General features: G+C 36.1%; 3 protein-coding genes across 9 annotated transcripts; 2 read left to right on the top strand and 1 right to left on the bottom strand.

Annotated features, from left to right (window-relative positions):
• Positions 1 to 439: 439 nt before the first annotated feature.
• LOC147518739 (DNAJ heat shock N-terminal domain-containing protein) lies at positions 440 to 6,546 on the bottom strand. 2 transcript variants are annotated; one of them, XR_015211873.1, is made up of 10 exons: positions 6,255 to 6,546; positions 6,044 to 6,172; positions 5,832 to 5,961; positions 5,630 to 5,750; positions 5,464 to 5,545; positions 4,794 to 4,844; positions 4,110 to 4,148; positions 3,044 to 3,140; positions 1,405 to 1,655; positions 440 to 1,248 (listed from the first exon to the last, which is right to left on the bottom strand). XR_015211873.1 is itself a non-coding variant. In XM_086590497.1 (9 exons), the coding sequence occupies exons 1-9, from the start codon at positions 6,474 to 6,476 to the stop codon at positions 1,528 to 1,530; spliced, it is 999 nt and encodes a 332-aa protein (XP_086446623.1). In that variant the 5' UTR covers positions 6,477 to 6,546; the 3' UTR covers positions 1,220 to 1,527. The 2 variants fall into 2 exon arrangements, 1 of the variants encoding a protein (XP_086446623.1); XM_086590497.1 differs by having other exon boundaries at positions 1,220 to 1,655.
• A 4,997-nt stretch (positions 6,547 to 11,543) lies between these two features.
• Positions 11,544 to 12,778, top strand: LOC147518738 (uncharacterized). Its single transcript, XM_086594805.1, has 3 exons — positions 11,544 to 11,923; positions 12,013 to 12,132; positions 12,382 to 12,778. The coding sequence occupies exons 1-3, from the start codon at positions 11,672 to 11,674 to the stop codon at positions 12,460 to 12,462; spliced, it is 453 nt and encodes a 150-aa protein (XP_086450931.1). The 5' UTR covers positions 11,544 to 11,671; the 3' UTR covers positions 12,463 to 12,778.
• A 1,088-nt stretch (positions 12,779 to 13,866) lies between these two features.
• Positions 13,867 to 19,137, top strand: LOC147518737 (putative transcriptional regulator SLK3). Of its 6 annotated transcripts, none has more exons than XM_086590496.1 (5): positions 13,867 to 16,302; positions 16,758 to 16,820; positions 17,592 to 17,754; positions 17,904 to 17,983; positions 18,047 to 19,137. In XM_086590496.1, the coding sequence occupies exon 5, from the start codon at positions 18,098 to 18,100 to the stop codon at positions 18,848 to 18,850; it is 753 nt and encodes a 250-aa protein (XP_086446622.1). In that variant the 5' UTR covers positions 13,867 to 16,302; positions 16,758 to 16,820; positions 17,592 to 17,754; positions 17,904 to 17,983; positions 18,047 to 18,097; the 3' UTR covers positions 18,851 to 19,137. The 6 variants fall into 6 exon arrangements, with proteins under 6 accessions (XP_086446622.1, XP_086446621.1, XP_086446617.1 ...); XM_086590495.1 differs by having other exon boundaries at positions 17,592 to 17,765; XM_086590491.1 differs by having other exon boundaries at positions 13,868 to 14,287; positions 14,862 to 16,302; positions 17,592 to 17,765; positions 17,904 to 19,137.
• The last annotated feature ends 1,146 nt before the right edge of the window (positions 19,138 to 20,283 follow it).

Raw genomic sequence — 20,283 nt, 5'->3', positions numbered from 1 at the left:
CAAAAGACGGAATAATTTTACAACCAAAAGTTCCAAAACAGTCCATCTCGTGAGCTCAAATGAATAGATTATTATTAAATAAATATAAAAGTTGAAGAGCCAATAATAACACCCGACTTTCACTCCAACCGTTTGGTGTATTTGTCATATTATGCGTTACAAAACTGGTAACCCAATCCAATCCATAGTTCCACATGCAAGTAGCCCATTGATTTAAATGCTTGAAAGACCAAAACACCCTTCAGAAACTCATTGTTATCTCCAGAAATAAATGGTTAGTCTGGTCATTAGATAAGCTTAAAAACTAAAACAGGAGATACTTTGATACTTTTTCCTTTGTTCCTTATATTCAACTTCTTAGAAGCCAAACTCATAGTTAATTCCAAAGCTCTTTCCTTCTTTCTCTGCTTATAAGTTGGCCTTTCTTTTGTTTCTTTATCTCTTGATGGATGGAGAAAAGGTCACAGAAGACTTTGACAATCTATGGTTCTTCTCCAACATCTTTTCATCACCCTCACCCTCACCCCCACCACCATCACTATCATGTACATGTAGTGATGGAAAGATCACTCAGTTCCATCTGCCAGAACTTCCCATCTCAAAACTCCAGATACCCAGTGCTCCAATCCCTCAAACAAAGCGAGTTGAAGCCTTAGACATCAAGGACCACGTTCAGACAAGTTCATATTTGGAATCTAGTATGCAGCATGTAGAGTCAGTTGAAATGGAGTCAGTGAAAACGACAGAACCTACGAAGAATGAGCAGAGAAGCAAAACAGACAGAAAGAGCCCCAAGTCGAGTTCAAAGAGAAGAGTGAAGGATCAAAGACAGCAGATGCAGTTTAATGCGTTTATGGAGTTTAGAGATTTTGGCTTCAGTTTTGTAGATATTGAGTTGGATGATGAACTGGTTCCCATGGCTCACATGTTTCAGAGATCAACAGTCCCTTACTACTACTGCAAGATGCCTCCATTAGATGATGGCTTGGCCATGAAGGAGCATCTCAAGTCATGGGCTTGTGCTGTTGCCAGCACAGTTAGATAAGAGAAAACGCAATGATAATAACTTACCATTTCATTTCTCTAGGTAGATGGAAGGGTTATAGGTAGGAAACGATGGACTGACTGCAGACTGTATAAATTGAAGATTCCTGTTTTTTCTGGTGTTTCTAACAGGTGGTTGTGGTTTAGAGTTGATAATCTTCTAATAATCAAAGGGTGTTTCTATCGTCTAATATATTAGTGAATCTGCTTCAGTATTCTCTGTTAATCTGTCATAGTTTGAAAGATAACTGAAATGGAGCAAAAACTATGAACGCATAAGGCTATGTGCTCTATCACAATTTCCACTATAATTAGAAATTACTATATTATGTGATGGAACTAGGATTTTACATACATTACATGAGAATTTATTAGAATTTTTTTACAAATAATTAACCAACCCCAGAATCAGTATGAGGTATGGTTTGTGTTTTACTATTACACTATTTACCTATACATTTGACTTGACCATCACAAGCATTGTCATTCTTTGTTGGAGATTGCCTCTGGCAATTTGAAAGTAGGGGGTCTATCGGTTCCCTTCCTTGAATACTCTCTCCATCTTCTAGCTGCAGCCGCAGCTCGCCTTGCTCTCTCTTGCGCTTCCTCCTCTGCCAATAACCCACCAATGTAGCAAATATCAATATCAATTACAGGCTACAAAGAGTCAATTTAGGCATAGTTAGTTGACTACTGTCAAGTCTATGTTAAAATGCAATGTACAACTTCATCTGTAGATAGATGAAACACTGATTCCCTTGTTGGGCACTTGTGGCAATAAAATGGATTCGTAACAGCACTGACAAAGGGTCTTTTTTCACCTCAGTAGGACTTGAATCAAGATGAGATGCTCAATCCATTAATTGGTGAAGGATTTTAATTCAAACTGCAACTATTCCATCTAAGCGTAGAGTTATCATTCACAAGTAACAAATGAAGAAATGATGTTGAAGGATCGCCCATAGGAAAATTCCAAAAATATCGAGGGCACAATTTTTTGTCATTTTAGCATGCTTCATTGCTTCTTTAAACTTATTAGGTAACCTATTGCTTAGGAGAGGATTCCTAATTGCAATGCCTAGCTAATATGTCTTTAAATGAGGGGTTAACGAATATTACCCCCCAACAAGATGAGCCAATTAGGATTTTCCCCCCCACTAGATGGCCAATTAGGGTATCCCCCTAAATACACACAAAAAAAAAAGTCAAATTGGGTTGACCGTGTTTTTTTTGTGTATTGGGGGGGAGACCCTAATTGGCCATCTAGTGGGGGGGAAATCCTAATTGTCTCATCTATTAGTGTGTAATACTCATTAACCCTTAAATAAATGCGTGAGAGTAAAAATAAGGGACAAAACTAATCAAATCTATTCAAGTTAATGTTAATCTGAATCCAATATTCACACATGTTGTATGAGTCTGTAATACTAATTTTAGATCACTAACGACTGGTTTCTTCAGTTCATGTGCTTCACTATCTAAAGTTTGATTTTCAAAGGTTGGTTGAAATTTCTCATTTCTGTTTCTTCATCCTCAATTACCAAAGGGATGTGATGATTTGACTAGCACATGACTCAATCTGCATCAAGGTACTCATGGAGGACAACATATGCGAACTCTCAATTGTTGACAATCAAATAAGGTATACATTATGCAATTGTATCATTCTTTTTACAAGAGCCTCGAATGGACTACGTGATAGGTGACCCCAGTGTTTTGTTCTAAGGTGGTCTATTATTTATCTAAATGTTTATTCTGCTTCGCAGTTTCAACTAAAAAATAACTGAGTGTACACAGGGATCCGGAGTCCTTCCCAAGCTTTCATTCCCGCCCTATCTATATTCTATAAAGCAGACAAGCATGGCACAAAATAAAAAAGAACATACTCAAATAGAATTAAGGCAATAGAAAATGGGAGATGAGAAAATGGAAAGGAAATATGTTCAAACATAAAAACCAGATCTAATCCGAAGGTCAGATTTATTATTTGGCACAATACCTGTATTTTCGTAGTCTTTGGGCATTCCCCAAAGGTCACTCCAGTTTGACTTAGGTTTATAGTCCTTCTGCATCATCATCCGGATTCTAGCCCTTTCCTGCAACAAAAGTTATCCAGTGCCAAACTTCTAAGAAACATATATTATGAAATATATAACTTGTATTTGGTATTGTTAACCACAACTCACTAGATCTATGCGACTGTAGAAGTGTATGTATACAACATTGTAGAGAAGTTTCACATCGCTAAATTCTATGGTCTGCAAGATCATATAAAGGAAGACGCACATACATTTCTTTTTCTCATTAGACCTGCCGAAAGTAATAAGGGTTGCCTTTATAGCCTCAACTTTGCTAGGTAAACTAGGATAGCAGTACTTGGTCCGAGGCTGTGAGCAGCGACAGACGGGTTTCCACCCACATATTTGGTTTCAACACTTGCAAACAATCAGCTAAAGACTCATCCTGCTGGAAGTATGCTCCTCCAAATGGGCTCCCAAAACACTAAAAGCTGATTGAGAGAGGCCAAGGCTCATTTTAGCAGGCTCTACACATTCATAATCTCATCAAGACGCATGATGGTTGCCAGAGCAGTCTATCAGTCAATGCGCTATCTTTTACAACAGTGTCTACCTTGATGAGTTTGAAACCTCGACCAAGTAGATTTGGTGATGTTTGTGCACAAACACACTGATTTTCTATTTGTATGAATTTACAGAATTGATTTTAACAAATCTTATGTAAAAAGTCTTACAATTCTATGATATTCATCTCCTCATTCAACGGCTTACACCAATGTAAAACTGGTTCAGTTTTTCAAGATTTGGTTTCCATTTAAACATTAAAACTGCTTTACGTCAAAGGTATATCAAAATGTTCTTTCTGTAAGAACTAAGAAGTGATATGAAAATCCATTCACAACTATAGCGTTATCAGTAACGATAGAACTAAATTTAGTAAGCAAAATGATGAGATCACATGATATACTTTTCCGTACAAATTTCAAATCTATGAAGTATACTTGTATATAGTAGAAAGGGAACAAATTAAGTTTGAGTTCCACGTACCAAAACTTTTGATTGGCGCTTTTCCCACCTAGAACTTGCCTGTTACAACATTAGTGTAAATCAGTCCATTGAGTCCATTGTTGATATAAAAAAAAAAATCATCTTGTGTATTTAAACAATCAAAGTATCAAACTGAGCACAGACCATAAAACTCTAGATTAATCTATGTATAGAATTTCCTCCTGGTGCTCTAAACATTGTATACCAAATAAAAACATGCAGCTCAAAATATTTCACAGTACACATATTTAACTTGATCACCTTCCAGTAGTTGTGGATTCATTAAATAGGGAAGCAAGTGGATTAAAAGAAACATCAGTTGCTCGTCTATAACCATAAGTGGTAGGTTAAAAAGATCCACTCCTCTATGTCTTTTACGAATTAAGTTGAAAAAGATTTGCATTTCCTAAAGAAGCTACTTGAGTTCTTTTAATATAGTTTATTCCTTACCAAGGTTTGCATGTATAGGAAAGAGTATATCACGAAGCTTATCCGTGATACACGTTAACCAGCATACACGGCAGCACAGGTTGTATCCATGTAACATCAATGTTCAATCTAATTATCTATGAAAAGCACATTTGAATAAATAATGAAGACTGCAACAAGCTTTCAATCAACAATCCGCAACACCTACTAAAAGCACTCAATGAGCAGATTAACATTTATAGACTATATTTGTACCATTCTGAAAACATCGGATGAAGCTCCCATCCCAGCAAGCATCAGAGCAACCTGTATTTCCACAAACCATGCTTCAGCCATAATAGTTCTTCCAATTAACCAATTATAACTTGCAAAATACGTAGAAGTTACCAACAGTGCACATAAATATATAGGAAAATGAAAATTAATCATAAGATGAAGAAGTCAATTACTTTACAGTATAAAAACACGTACGTACATCAGACCTATAACTTGAAGAGTTCTGCAACAGAACTTATGAAAGATAAGATCTTGTTTATTTTTTCCACAAAATCCAGATGCTATGTGTTTGTTAATGAGTTGCTATTTGCTAGGGTTTAATAATCAACATCCTAGTGGAGAAACTCAGATATATATAGCAAAACATTATAGAGAGAAAGTTGGTTTCAAGTACGAGATATTGTTGCAAAGATTTGCTCACAAATCCAGCAAAGGTAGAATTAAATTAAATTACTTACCGATCAAATATTAAACTGACACACAAAGTGTTTCACAGTACTTGCTTATTGTATAAGAACACTCTAATGACCACTTAATTGTATCAAAATAGTAGAGCCACCAATAATGCAGTTTTAGAGTCTATTGGAACAGAGATGAGCTCAACGTTCTCATGTCATAGTCAGAAACTATAGGAGGACAAAACTCTTACATTTACTCTTTCTACCCTGCGCATTTCATCCTCAAGTAAAGATACTTGTGCAGCAGATGTCCAGTGAATGCAGTCAACCGGGCTGATGAAAAGCCAAAAACAGAGTCATTCTTTCACTAATCTACATATATTAATCAATAAAAACTACCCTCATGTATGTACTCACCAAGTATCAATAGCTTGTTGAACCAGTTCAGGCTTTCCATATTGCCAACAAACTCTTGCCCTTCCAAAGTCTTCCTCAATTTGAAAAACATCTGGTGCTACATTTGCACAGTTTTTACATCCTACATAATAATAATAACATACTGTCAAAAAAAAAATTAAACTTAACATATAGTTTAAAAGTTACAGGTAACAAAAATTACCTATACAACTAAACTCATCAACAAATGCATGATCCTTCACACTAGACTCATCTAAAAACGGATTTGTCGCAGTCAATGAGTGACCATGTATCTGATCATAAACCAGGCGTTGCACCGGATCACTAAGTATCTACACCAAAACTCACGTAATTAATAAACTTAGACCAAATTACTAAAATATCCAAACAAATTTGAGTGGACGTACAACTCACTTGGTAAACTTCGTTAATGAACATGCAAAAATTAGTAGTGTCTTGATTATCTCCACTTAAATCAGGGTGGCATGCTTTCATACAATTGTAGTACGCTTTCTTAATTTGCCCCGGGGTTGCATCGGGTAACTGTGGGACAAAAGTAAAATCCAGACCATTGATTAAAAAAAACAAGTGAGAAGATTATTGTAGGACTGAGATTGAAACTTACGAGACCCAAAACAGAATAGTAATCATCAGCTGTGGAATGAAATGGAAGAGAATCTTCAGTAACGGCCTTGAGTTTAGTTCCACGTTGGCGGTTTCTAGTGGGCCAGGGATTATTTGTTCTTGATAAAATGCGCCATGGGGTGATTGAGTTGAAAGAGTTGGAGGGATTGTTGTGGAGTTTAAGATGAGTATCTGTGCATACTGGAGAGAGAAATTGAGCCATTGAACAAAAACGAGAGAGAGAGAGAGAGAGAGGGAGGAACAAGTGTTGTGAAATGGAAGAAAAGTAGCGGGAGAATAAAATGTTGTTTATTTATTTATTGTTTTTTTTTTTTTGTGGAGATTCTTAATGCTGACATGGCGGAGTTTAGGCCAATTGTTTTGATGGAATCTTGGAGTTTTGTGTAACACGTACTGTCACGTGTTTGGGTTGGAATGCACGTGTCAGGGTGTGGAAGACTGGAAGGTTGCCTTACGCTACTATTTTCAACTCTCAAGATAGGGTATGGCCGTATGGCAGCTTTAGTACTACTGCATAAAAATATTTAGGGTAGGAATTTTGAACAATGACATTCAAACGCTTCTACTCAACATTTGAACCAGTGTACTCAAACACTTCTACTCTCTGTGTCTTAGGCGCAAGGAGTGCGTCTTATTGAAGTGAGGCGCTCAGTAATTAAAAAAATAAATAAAAGAAAAAGAAAAATATGGCATGAATTATCGTTGATTTGTATGGCTAAACAATAAAATCAATTCTGTAGGATTGTGAACTTGTCAACTATTGAGCAACACCTGTAAAAATCTTGAATCGTTTAGGTAGTAATCGATCACTTAAAAGAATAAAACATAATCAACAATTAAATAGCAAAATGAAAATCGTATCTCCCAAAACAATCTAGCACAACTTCAATAAACTAAATAACCAAACAAATTAAACTAAGCCAAAGAGACTTCACAAAATACTAGCAATCGTGCACATGTGTTGCATGTGAATCTCAACATAAGTAAAGCAAATTAACCAGCATCTTTCCCTTATGATTCAACAGTCCACACTTGCGTACAAAATTACAAACACAGTTCAAGAAAACTATACAACAAAGAAAGAATGCGGACCACGGATAACTTTCTCTAAATTTCATAAATTCCAAAGCACGTAACAGAAAACTACTTGCATCCTGTAAATGATATTATATATTTTTTTCCAACTAAGTAAAACTAATACGCTATGTAATGAGTCTCTAAAAACCAACCGTGTCTTGAAAACGAATCTACCACAAATCAGCACACAAAAATGTATAGTTTGGCAACACCGGACACGCCATCATTTCATGTAGAAAGAGTAATCTTTGGATTTCACAATGCTTTCGCTTTCAAAGACAACAGAGTACATTGCATTCTTAAATGTATCTCCTTATCAAGTAGATCAATCACCCAAAAAGCGTAAACCACAATAACTATGGATATTTCTAAATATCCACAAAGGTGTCACAGACCATAAGTTAGTGGCACGACATTATTTTTCAGTATTTGGGCAATGCACGGTTTCACAATTTACCGTTCTTTAGAAATCTCACAATCCGTCAAAGGAATGAAGCTTAGAGTCAGCATGCGCACTCACTCAAACGACATACCTTTTGCATGATGGGTCACGAGGAAATGAGAACGATGGTCACTTCGCATAAGCACACACGTGACCATTAAACCCAAGAAAAAATTAGAATTTCATTGAGTTTGATTTCTAAACTATTGATAAAATACAAAGATTCAATACTGTGAAGCCAAATTCAAAGTGTTTTTCGTTTCAGCATGCTATTGCCTTTCAGTCTATAATCAATTTATTGTTGCTCAAAAGTAAGTGCACACTATCTGATTGTCCTAGAAAATTAAATTGTGGTTCATCTCTTCAAGCATCTCATAACAAGGTAATCAGCAAGCTTGCAAAATGCTTGCAACCATCAAGGCAGACCCTTGCAATTACAATTACAAATAACCCAAATACAACATAACAATTACAATTACGTTACTCTGTAAGACTGAACTTTAGAGGGATGCTCATATTCAATCATATCCAAAGAACAAAAAAACTCACTTATGATGCGAGGGGCTACCAATCCTCTAGCTCTCAAGAGCAATCCAACTAACTCTAATCCCCCTAACCTAAGTAACAAATAAGTTATGCACTGCAAAGAATTCTAGAAATAAACCAAAATGCATCACAAATTGATCTAACAATCAAGAAAAATAGCAAGGACAAAGCATAATGAATTCTCATAATAGTTGATTAATAGCAACTTAAGTTTCCAAACTTTTAAGTGGTAAATCAACTCATATTGACTTTTTTAGGAACCATAGGAAAACTTACATAGGTAGAAAGTTGAGAAGGACAATAACACGGGAAGAAGCAACGCTGAGGTACTCATAATTATTGAATTTACATATCAAGTATGGGTAGATAACAAATCATAAGATAACTCCATTAATAAATTGCAGCTATAAGAAAAGGGGGGCAGAAAACTTGTAAACAATAATAGCTTACATTATAACTATACAATGAACGCATAATTCTTTCATAATAAATATTCACTATAGTATTTCTTAATGCACATAGCCACATAAGATATCTATTAACAAACAGAAGCTTCTTTGTAGCGGAAATAAAATCGCATTTATAAGTAGAGTGTAGATAGTCCTTTCTTAATGCACATAGCACACAAGATATCTATTAACAAACAAAAACTTCTTTGTAGCGGAAATAAAATTGCATTTATAAGTAGAGTGTAGATAGTCCTTTATACTATCATGTTGTTTACTTATCTCATACTAATATCCGCTGTATGAGATCTGTAAATATTAGAAAACCGAAACATATAGTGGCCAATTTCATGTAGTAAGCTGCACAAAAAGCTAATCCTAGTAAATATTCTGATTGACGCCTAAATACCTAAGATAAATTCATCTATTATGGAAAAATATGTTTTTAGAAAACCCAAATTCGATAAGAAAACAAACTTTTTGTCTCCCCACCAAAATTTAACCCAATAGCAATACAACAACCTTGAATTGGTTCTTGGTGCCAAAGGTCAAAATCTCGTCACTCACTTCTCAGATATTTCTGCACATATCGCCGAAACATTGTGATGACACCATGATGGAACGCCAATAATCTAAATGGACTTGGTTAATCAATCAGAATATTAAGCTGCTACTGGAATTTACCTGACTTCAACACTCATGGAAGAAGGTGGAGTTTCTCAAGGCACAAGTTCTACAACTCTCGTAAAGGAGGCCACATGCTATTAGTTGTGGACTTGTGGCTATGAAGAGAAGACTAAATGGGGGCAAAGAGGTGATTTAACGATCAATTGTATTTTATATTCTATTTGTGTGTGGTATATTGGCATGCATACTTTAGTTGCAAATGACACTGAGTTGCATAAAGTACTTCATCCAACGCAGGTCGTCGGAGTTGCCGAGTTGGTTAATCACGCCATATGTTTCTTATGAGTAATCTACGTTCTTAAATTCTTTCCATTTACTAAAAGTTGCAAACCAAAGATAATCTAATTGCGTAGTATATTTGACATTGATTTTAGCTCAAAGCCTAAAAAAAAGTACTTATATAAACTACAAAGTACCTTAATGTAGGTTGTCAAAGTACAAAGCAACTTGCTCACTACTGATCACTAATACAAAGCAAAGTGGTGAGAACTGACCATAGACCGTACTAAATGTAATGAATCACAAAATGATAGAACATCAATTAACGCAAGAGGACGAAGAAGGAAAGACAGAGAAATACTTGTTGACTAATTCCTTATTATCCCATTCTTCAACCATTCTACAGGAAACTCACCACCTAAATCAAACCAGAAATATAATTTACACAAATATTACAACAAACTTATACTGAAAATGCAATAAATCAAATACTTAACAACGTTATATAACAGAATGACATAAATTTCAATAAAATTCATCAAAAACAAACTGAAAATCTCAACTTATCTTCAAATTTAAGCTTACGACGCAATGCCCAAATTGTAAAAACCAAACTTACCTTCGAAAACAATGATGAAACTGGATATCCCTTGAAAAGCTTGCTGAGAACACCATGACGTTTGGGTTTCCAATTGGTTTGATGTTTGATTATGTCTGAAGAGAAATAGATTGAATTCTAATCCTAATTGGAGAGAGAGAGAGAGAGTAGTTGAAAAGTTTTGTTAAGTGATGGAAATGACGAAAATGCCCCTGTGACGGACACAACATGACACCAAATCACTATTCCTCATACCCCATATTTTTCTAATATAGTAAGATATATAACATATTATTCAGATTTTGGAAACTCATAAAACTTCATTTAATTCGTCTTTGTGTCTTTTTCTCAATTCATTCATTTTAACAAAAACTTGTAAAAATACAAATTTAAGTGTATCCTAATATAAAACTTATAAAAATTGTATGATTGTTTGTACTATATAACTATTGGATTGAGTGTGGATGTGCTACATATAGGCAAAAGTGTGCAAAAAATAAGAAAAATTGCAAATGATGATAAGGCGCGCGCGCCTCAACAAAATACACAAAAACACACATAATGCATGCGCCTTATGTGTGCACTCGTGCCTTGGTTGAGGCGAGACACTAAAGTGCGCCTCTCCGCGCCTCGCACCTTGAGTACACTGGTTTTGAACTATATAACTAGGGCTGTCAATGAGTTTCGATAACCGACCCGAACCAAACTAATAAAAAACGGTTTGGGTTTTGATAATTTAGTTTGTCCTCTACCGACCCGAAACCAAACCGAACCGATAAGATATTGGTTTGGTTTCGGGTTTGCTCTCCATCGAACCGATATGAACCCGAACAAATAAGATGATACTTTAGTAATATTTATGATTAATTTTGTATATGTTTATCAATTGTATGGTTGAAATTAATTGATTTAATTGATTTTATAGTTTTCGATTTGGATCGGTTCGGTTTGGTTTCGGATGAAATATAAAATTATCAGTTCAGTTTGGTTTCAGGTTCTCAATTTTCTTATCTGTTCAGGTTCGGATTTTCCATAACTCGACTCAAACCGATCTATTAACAGCCCTAGCCCTAGGTATAACTCCTATGAACATCAGCACAGTACATCGCAGTTCTTACTTTTTCGTACATGCAGCCCACATCAAAATAGCCCAAAGGGAGGATCTACCCATGATGACTATATCCAATTACTTTAGCCCTTTGGAAAGGCTTAGCAAAGTCCAACTCAAAAGTCCAAATTCTAGAGTGTTAATGAAGCCGCATTAGAAATGAAACAAACGGTATGCGAGCTCTGATGAGTGTTAATTGTTTTGACCTGAGCAGCAGCATACATCCCCTTTCCTCTTCTCACTACTGATCGATCTCCCTCTAGCAATATACGCAATGTCCACACCAAAGCCCACAGGGAGTAATGCAAACAACAACAGCGGCAAAGACAATGACCAGAGTGCAACAATAGCTAGGACAGCTGGATTCGTTGTGTTTTCAGGTATTGCTATGAGCATTCTCAAAGCCCTCAACCCTTACAACAAGACCGACAACAGCCTCACCAGTAACAACAACTCATTTCAAGAATCTACTCCAACTATTGAAGAATCAGTCGAACCCCCTTCTATTCCAGAACCCATTATAAAGGTTACTTCACTTGTAACAAAACCCCCAAACTTACTAGCTTTGAAATTATTGTATTAGTTTATAATTTGGTTTGATTTGATTTATGGCAGAAACCAATTGTTGCTTCTGAAACGTCATCATTGTCAAGTTCAACTTCCACAACAACTTCATTGAGAACTGTAGAGATTGTAAAGGGAGATACACTTTGGGGTCTCTCAAGGAAACATGGGGTGCATTGCTTTCTCTCTTTCTAGTTTATTTTTTTCTCTTTTTTTGAGAAGGTTTTCTTTCAAAAGTTGTTTAAAGACAAAGGTTTGTGTTGGAATTCATTTTCATTCTGTTGGGGCGTGTCCATATGCAACTCCTCAAATAGTTGTTTGGATTCTGGACTCCTTTCTCTTGTTTGTGTAGTTGTGAGTTGTGACCATATATTGTGCTTGTGAGGTATAAAGAATCTGATTGTGATATTTGTATATTAGGTTACCATTGATGCAATAAAGGAGGCTAATGGGCTTCAAGGGAACACCATCTATGCTGGGAAGAAGCTTGTTATTCCATGAGGATGACCTCATGATTCTTCATTTTTGTACTATGGGTTTAAAGGGGTTAGCCATTTCGAAGGGTATTAGCAATTAAGTACTTAAAAATGTCCTGGGCTCCTGGTAGTCCTGCTGTCTAATGAAACATTTTTTCTTCTCCGATCACTATGTACCGTATGTAGTATGTAGTTGAGTTAAGTTTTAGTTACAAGTCGAACATGAAACAGTATGATTTTTAGGCAACTGCAAATACATAGGCAACTGAAAGTTGAGTAGAGAACAAGGTTACAAGGGCATGAATGTATGAAATGTTTACTGCAAAGACGGTCTTTCTTCATTTGTTATTGCGCGTTTATGTTGTTTAGATCAAATTCCCAAGGCGAATTTTCTCATTTGTTGTCCACCCTTGGCAAGAGGCAACTTGGTGGGAACAGAATGGCATCGGCTCCTTTACCATTTTTACTAGTAGCATGCTGTTAGAAATGTCCAACCATAGAATAACCGTGAAATGTTAATTACTCCTTTTCAATCAACCCCCTTTGTCTCACCGGCCTCGCTTTAGACCCTCAAATTAGTAATCCAGAAACCATTAACCCCCGACCGTTAACTTAAAACAGATGAACAACAACAACTGCCGTCCATAGTGACTTATTGATTCGCTCACTGCCATGGAAGTATAGAACATACTGTAGAATGTAGAACTTTTCGTCTGAGCAGGAGACTTCTAACTGAGCAGGAGGTATGTAATAGGTTCTTAAACCAGTTATTAAGTAATGAATGAATGATTTAGGTGCCTGTGAGAACCGTAAAAAAGAAAAAAGAAAAAAATAAATTTTCTTCGACCTCTGAAATCTTGGGAGAGAATATCCGTATTTGACCTGTTGTATCAATAGGATATATATATATATACAACCCAGCTCCTAGAAGGATTTTAAATAAGGACTAAATTTAAAACAACCACAACTTCACCTACAAAATGATTTAAAACCTAATCTTTTGTGCATATGATCTACAAAAATTCAATTCATTTGATAATTTTTAACATTGGCAAAAAATGATTGCAAAAACTAGACATTTCTGAACCGTTAGATATTTTTTAAAAGTGGACAATAATTTTTATCTAAGTTAGAGAATATCAAACGAGTTGAATTTTTGTACATATATTCTTTATGGTTAGTAGATCATATCAAAGACCATTAATACTCAGTAGTTGAGAATGATCCCAGGCACCCACGTCAGCCCCCTTTTTTTCTCTAGGACTGACACATCAGATTTTACTTAAAAAAATGAATTCTACGCCCTTTTTTTGCGATTTCAATTGTTAAGAAATTCCAAAATACATAAACCCAAAATAGATAAGTAGATAAAAACCTCTTTCTTAAATCTTATCTCATTCTTAAATTTTATCTCCATTCTTACTCCGTTCTTAAATCTTATCTCCAAACAAAACAAGTTTTTTTTCATTAATGGAACCATCGTCTATATTTCAGATTGGATCCAATGCCAAATAAATAAAAACAAAACAAAACAAATAAACCCATACTTCTTCTTCTCACCGAACCTTAAAAAAAAAAAAAAAATAGAGAGAGAGAAAGAAGAGAGCAAAAGACTCTTCGTCAAAACCCCAGACCAATCAATCCATCCGCAAAAAATATAACCATTCCTAATTCAATGGGTGCAAATATCACAACACCCATATCTCATACGCCCATAACACCATTACATGTGAGAAGCAAAAAGTGTTTACACCCATCTCTGCCTTCTCAAAAATTGGCTGTACAAATGGCAGCAGCAGCAGCAATAAGAGCAGCCATAACTTCATGTCGTTGTTGTTTATCTCCAAAGGGTAGTGGTACTTTCTCATCACGTTATATTTCTTCTTTTTCTTCATTCTCAAAACACTCATTAACAGATTCACAAACCATATCACTCATCACCTTAAACACACCAAACACTAAAGCCCAATTAGAACACTTCATAACTGACCAATGTTTATCTAAAGACATATGAACATGCATTGGGTTACTTTAATCGCGCAATCGAAATATGCCCCACACCTTCTGTTTACACTTTTAATATGTTATTAAAAGCAATGTAACGTATAGACTGAAGAGGTTTTTGGAAGTTATTAACTTGTATAGGAAGATAGGTTTGATTGGCGTCGTCCTGGATAACTATACATTGACTATATTGATACATTGTTATTGTCATTTGAATTTTGTTGATTCTTGGTTTTTGCGGTTTTGGGGGAGAGGATTAAAAGAGGGCATAATCCGGATACGATTATTTTTGGTTCTTTGATTAAGGGTCTTTGTGTGGAGAATAGGTTATCGGATGCTGTAACGTTACTTGAGAAGATGAGAATGTTGAAATGCCCGCCTGAAGCCTACTTATGGTTTTGTTATTAATGGGTTTTGTAGGACGGGTAAGGTAATGGATGCTAATGGTTTGCTTAGGAAAATGGAGGAGAAGAATTGTAAGCCTAATGTGGTTGCGTATAATATAGTTATTAATGGGTTTGTTAAGGAGGGAGTTATGGGTGAGGCACTTAAGTTGTTTGGAGAAATGAGGGATAAAAATGTATTCCCTAATGTCACCACTTACAGTTCTATTATTCATGGGTATTTTATCGGAGGCTATATGAATGATGCTATTAGAATTTTCCGTGAAATGATGGAGCACAGAGTTCCGCCAAACGTGATAACATATAACACGTTGATGCATGCTCTTTGCAAAGAAGGGAGGGTTGTGGAAGCACATGGAATGCCATTTGTATGATGATTCGGAGTAGTGAGGTTCCTGATGCGGATTCGTACAATATATTGATGGTGTTACTTTGTATTTGCAAATGTCATCCTGGAAAGTGTCTCATAACACTAGAATGGTTTGTATTAATCTTATTAAAGATGCTCTCATCGGTTTTGACTGTTTAGAGAAAAGCATCTACACTGTTAAGCTTTACGGAAATTCAATTTAATGTGGCAGTACTAACTTGATGAGCCAAGTATTTTGCTGCCATTGTCATTTGCTTTTGGTGTCTTTGACAGTTTCTAGCCACTTGATAATCAGGTTGGAAATTAAGGTAGTTCATATGTTGCATTTAGGCTACTAAACTGTTAGTAGCCCACTGCTCCCGTATCCCGTAGAGGCTTTGTTTTACTACTGTTGGTCTTATTTTGAAGTTTAGCTTCTATTGAAATAACTAGGTTACATTTTTTATTGTTGAGCTCTTCGTTACAAATAATTTGCCTAGAAACAAAATAACAATAAGTATGGCTGTCGCCAAAGAAGAAGAAGAACCAAAAACTGAAACTGTTGTTGAAGAAACCAAGGAAGAAGAGACTACGCCAACGCCAACGCCAATTGTTGAAGAAGAACAAGTACCACCAGAAGAAGTCTTCACTTGGGGAGAAGAGTGATACTATTCTCTTGAAGTTCTTGTGAGGTCGCGATTTCAAGGTCAAGGATGCATTCACTATGGTGAAGAACACTGTGCTGTGGAGAAAGGAGTTTGGTATCGAAGGATTCTTGATGAAGATCTTGGTACTGATCTTGAAAAAGTTGTTTTCATGAATGGTTTTGATAAAGAAGGACACCCAGTTTGTTATAATGTTTATGGGGAGTTCCAGAACAAGGAATTGTATCAGAAGACTTTCTCTGATGAAGAGAAGAGTAAAAACTGTTTGAGGTGGAGGATTCAGTTTTTGGAGAAGAGTATTTAGAAGCTTGATTTTAGTCCAGATTGTTCAGGTTAATGACTTGAAGAACTCACCTGGACCTTTGAAGACGGAACTTCGTCATGCTACTAATCAAGCTCTCTCTATTCTTCAAGACAATTATCCTGAATTCGTCGCTAAACAGGTGTGTGGTTATTGTTTATGATTATCTGATTTAAAGGTCATTAAGTCATTAACATCGTTTACACGAATTACATTTAATTGGAAGAAAGAAATTCCATGTGCTTTTGCACGCTGTGTTGACATCATGCATGTTTGAGATAGTCAGGCATTGGATGCATTTACCATTCTGTATACGTTGTTGCTGCTGTAAGCAAATTTGTGAGTGTGTTGAGGTAAATAATTCAAAAGTAATTGGTACCAAAGAACTACAATCTCATGAGTACGTCTAATGAACATGCTACGTTAGGATGTACACGTCTGTTGAGGTGGTAAATTTGTAGGGTTCGAACCATGAAATACAAAGCTTTTCTCTCCTTGATCTATTTAAACATCGTTTGTCCTTGAGTCTCTGCATGAAAACGACACCTGGAGCAGTCACTCATACTCGGATTTACAATTTCTGCTTTTCCTTTTCAGTTTCACAAGGTTTGGGGACAGCTCATGAAGACTGGTTATCAGAACTCTCGCTTTGCTCATCAGGTTATATGGTTTTCTGAAGCTTTTCTCTTTAAGGTAGTATAATTTTATAGAGTATTTTGGAATTAGGATTATGTATTGGTAAAGAACTGATTTTATTTAGACAGAAAATCAGTTCTTGAATCTTCTTCCAGCAGTGGAACACTACGTGAAACTTTGGAGTTTTCTTGCCCTCTCCTATCACTTTTAGTTATATTCATCTGATTTGGCGAAATCCAGCAAAGTGTAATAATGTTCAGGAGATGCACTTTTGTCCTTATTACTGATTTTTGCTGAAAACAGAGGAACATTTCCATGTTCACCTGACAACGGAGATCATGTTTTACATCTTCAATGTTTAGTTTAGAATTTTTTATTTCGTCTGATAGACAAACCATAGTCTCCTAAAATAATGGTTGGAGTGTTGGACCACTACAAGTTGTTATAATTATGATGAAATTGCGAGCCATTGATAACTAATTTGCACATGTCATTAATAATCCACTCTTAATATTCATCTCCTTTTATTTCATTTATCGGTGGCCGCTCACTCCTTTTTATTTGTTGTAGGTATGAGTGAGAAATCTATGATGCATGTTGCATGTTTATTAGTCTATTATACGTGAATTAGGTTGCCTTATGTAACTTTCCTTTTATTCTGATAATTGCATAGATTATAAATGTAGAAATTAACATTTTGTAAAGTACCATTACTGATATTATATATTTACATGCCATCAGTTTGAACTTTGAAGTCTGCTTCGTTTCCTCAATATGTAACTGAAGCAATTACAGGTCCATTACCAGATACACCTGGTGTTAAATTGCAGAAAGAAGGTTTGAGAGCGAACCATCCAGTTGTTTTCGTGGATTGAAATTGTTACTGGTGGACTTGAACTTTGGGAAGGTCATCAGTGTGCTGATGGATTGTTTCGTAATGGGTGGTACCTTTGGTCAGGTATATAAAAGGTATACTATTTTATCATTTTCATGTTGTTGTTGTTGTTTAATTCCGTATGTTACATAGAGATCCTGGATTTTGTATTATTCCTCTTTGGTAGTTGTGTGGTATCTACCAGATTTTATTTCCTTTTGTTTATGTTATAGGATTTGCTTTTGTTTATATGGATGATGAGCGAGATTTAACAGTGCTATTCCGCCAAAGACTCGGCTGAAAGTGGGGGAAGGTAAGAGAGAGTCTCAACTTTTGGTTTTTTACTGGATTCCACACCTGAGAAATTGGGCAGCAGGTTGGTGGTGCTCATGGTCTACCAAATGATCGCAACACACTGAGTAATGTTATGTCAATTCATCCTGGTCTTAGTAGTCATATGAACAATAACAACCACATGGTTGGAAGTGGAGTCTTGAATACTTCAGCACAAACTGCATTGGCTCTCAGCAATTATCAGAACTTGCGTAGGCAGAACTCCATGAATTCGAATCCTAATGCACTTCAACAAGAGGCTTCTCCCTTCAATACTCCAATTCAGACACAAACTTCTCCATTTCAAGGTCATGAATCTTCGATTCAGGGATCAATGCAAAACATACCAGTTAATGGATTGTCAACCCCACGCCAGCCTCAACAGCAGCAGCACCCAATAAACGGTGCACTACAGCAGAACCATTCACAGTCTTCTCAAGGCAGCCAGAATTTGCAGCAGCACATGATCCAGCAGTTGCTTCATGAGATGATGAATAACAGTGGAGGAAGGGTGCAACAACAATCACCTGGTGGGCATAATGCAAATGGACCTGTAGGTGAGGCAACCTTTAATGTATTAAATGGGGCCACAAATGGAGGTCTGCCAATGAGGGCGGGTGCTACAGGCATGGTTGGGATGCAGAATAGGAACAGCAGTAATGCTCCGGGCGGTATTATCAATGAGATGCAGAATAGGAACAACAGCTTTAAGACCTCGGCTAATATCAACCCCATGTTTGGTGGTAACGACAGTTTTAGTCTGAAATCTTCAGATGACACGAAGAATCTTCACTTGCCTGAATTGGAACAGGATATAACTAACGAATTCCCTGAGTGGGACGTATAAAGGCTCCCGGCCATGGCTTATGGCTGGAGGACAAAGCTGATGTCATTGTTGTTGTGGGTGCATCTGCATTTGTTGCAAGATGCACCGTGTTTGTACAAGACCATTAGGCAAATCAGTAAATGATTGTGGGGATTATATAACCTGGATAATCTGGGATTTCTAAATTAGGGGTTTGGCAGTTTTGCAGGTTTGCCATTTCTAATTCATCAAGTGTAATCTATAATCAGACGGTTGATGTGACTCCATTAATATCTTGATATGATATTGCAAACCTGTCTACTTTTTAAGTTGTGTTTTCTGTATTCAGCTGATTGTCGGTTTCAACTGTTTAGCTGTTAAAAAAAGTCCAGGTGCTCACACAACACTTCAAAAATGCTCTTTCATTTCTTCCCCAAGATCTTACTGTTTTGAAAACGTTTATTTGTTGACTACTATTTTTTGTGAAACAATTTTGACTAAACATCAGGCTGTTGGAGTTTCATTGCAGCCATGTTATTAGATGATTGCAGTTATCTCCGAAGTCAGTTAAGAATACTAACAAGATCATATTATGAATTCTACCAGTTGTTCCACCCAAGAGTATAATTTGGAATCTCATTGGATGACCGGGTTCAGCCATTTTTATGGAATAAGATCTCGCTCCATTTCATTTTCATGTCATGTGTAACACCATTTATGTCCCTTTTCCAGTTCCAGACGTCCAGTTCAGAATTTTTGCAAAAAATTATTTACTTTCCTTTTCAACATTAATTGATACAAATATAGAAATTAACTGCTGCAATGATTATTTTCTAAAAATTAAAACATGAAATATATATTTGCTATAAAAATCCAGCTTGATTTTATAGGCAACGAAGATATGATAAGTGAACTTTGCTATTTCGTGGTGAGATTTTCCAAAGAAAGAAAAAGATAACATAAAATGGGAAGGATCAAGGATCAGCAATTAAAACTGGACGTGCGCTCACTCGATTATAACTTACTATCTTAGTTCGTTATTTAATCATATAAAAGATTCATAGGCTCATGAAGTGGGCCTGTAGGCCGATCAGTTCAGACCATCAGTTTCTTAGTCTGTAACAGCATTAATTATGGTAATATCATCAAACATGTGGAAGAAAGAAAAGTTTTCTGGGAGATAACAAGAAGTTCTCCATGTAAGTTTCATGTCTTCTATACAGAACATTCGTTCACGGTTCATTACTATATATATAATGGACACATCGCCCATGGTCTAGGACCAGGAATTTAATAAGGCGACATGACTGACTCCTATTCTACTTGGTGATAATTCTTACAGGAGACCTTAAGTAGGACTAATTCTCTGGAAAAAAAGCACTCAAGACAACAAAATTAGCTGGAACAATATGCATTTGACAGAGACCGATGGCACAGGAATGCCGCAAATGTTTGACGAGCGACATTTCTAACGG

Source organism: Coptis chinensis, chromosome 2 (assembly GCF_015680905.1).
Source record: "Coptis chinensis isolate HL-2020 chromosome 2, ASM1568090v1, whole genome shotgun sequence".
NCBI classification, from domain to species: Eukaryota; Viridiplantae; Streptophyta; class Magnoliopsida; order Ranunculales; family Ranunculaceae; genus Coptis; species Coptis chinensis.
This window is presented reverse-complemented; position numbering and strand designations above follow the sequence as displayed.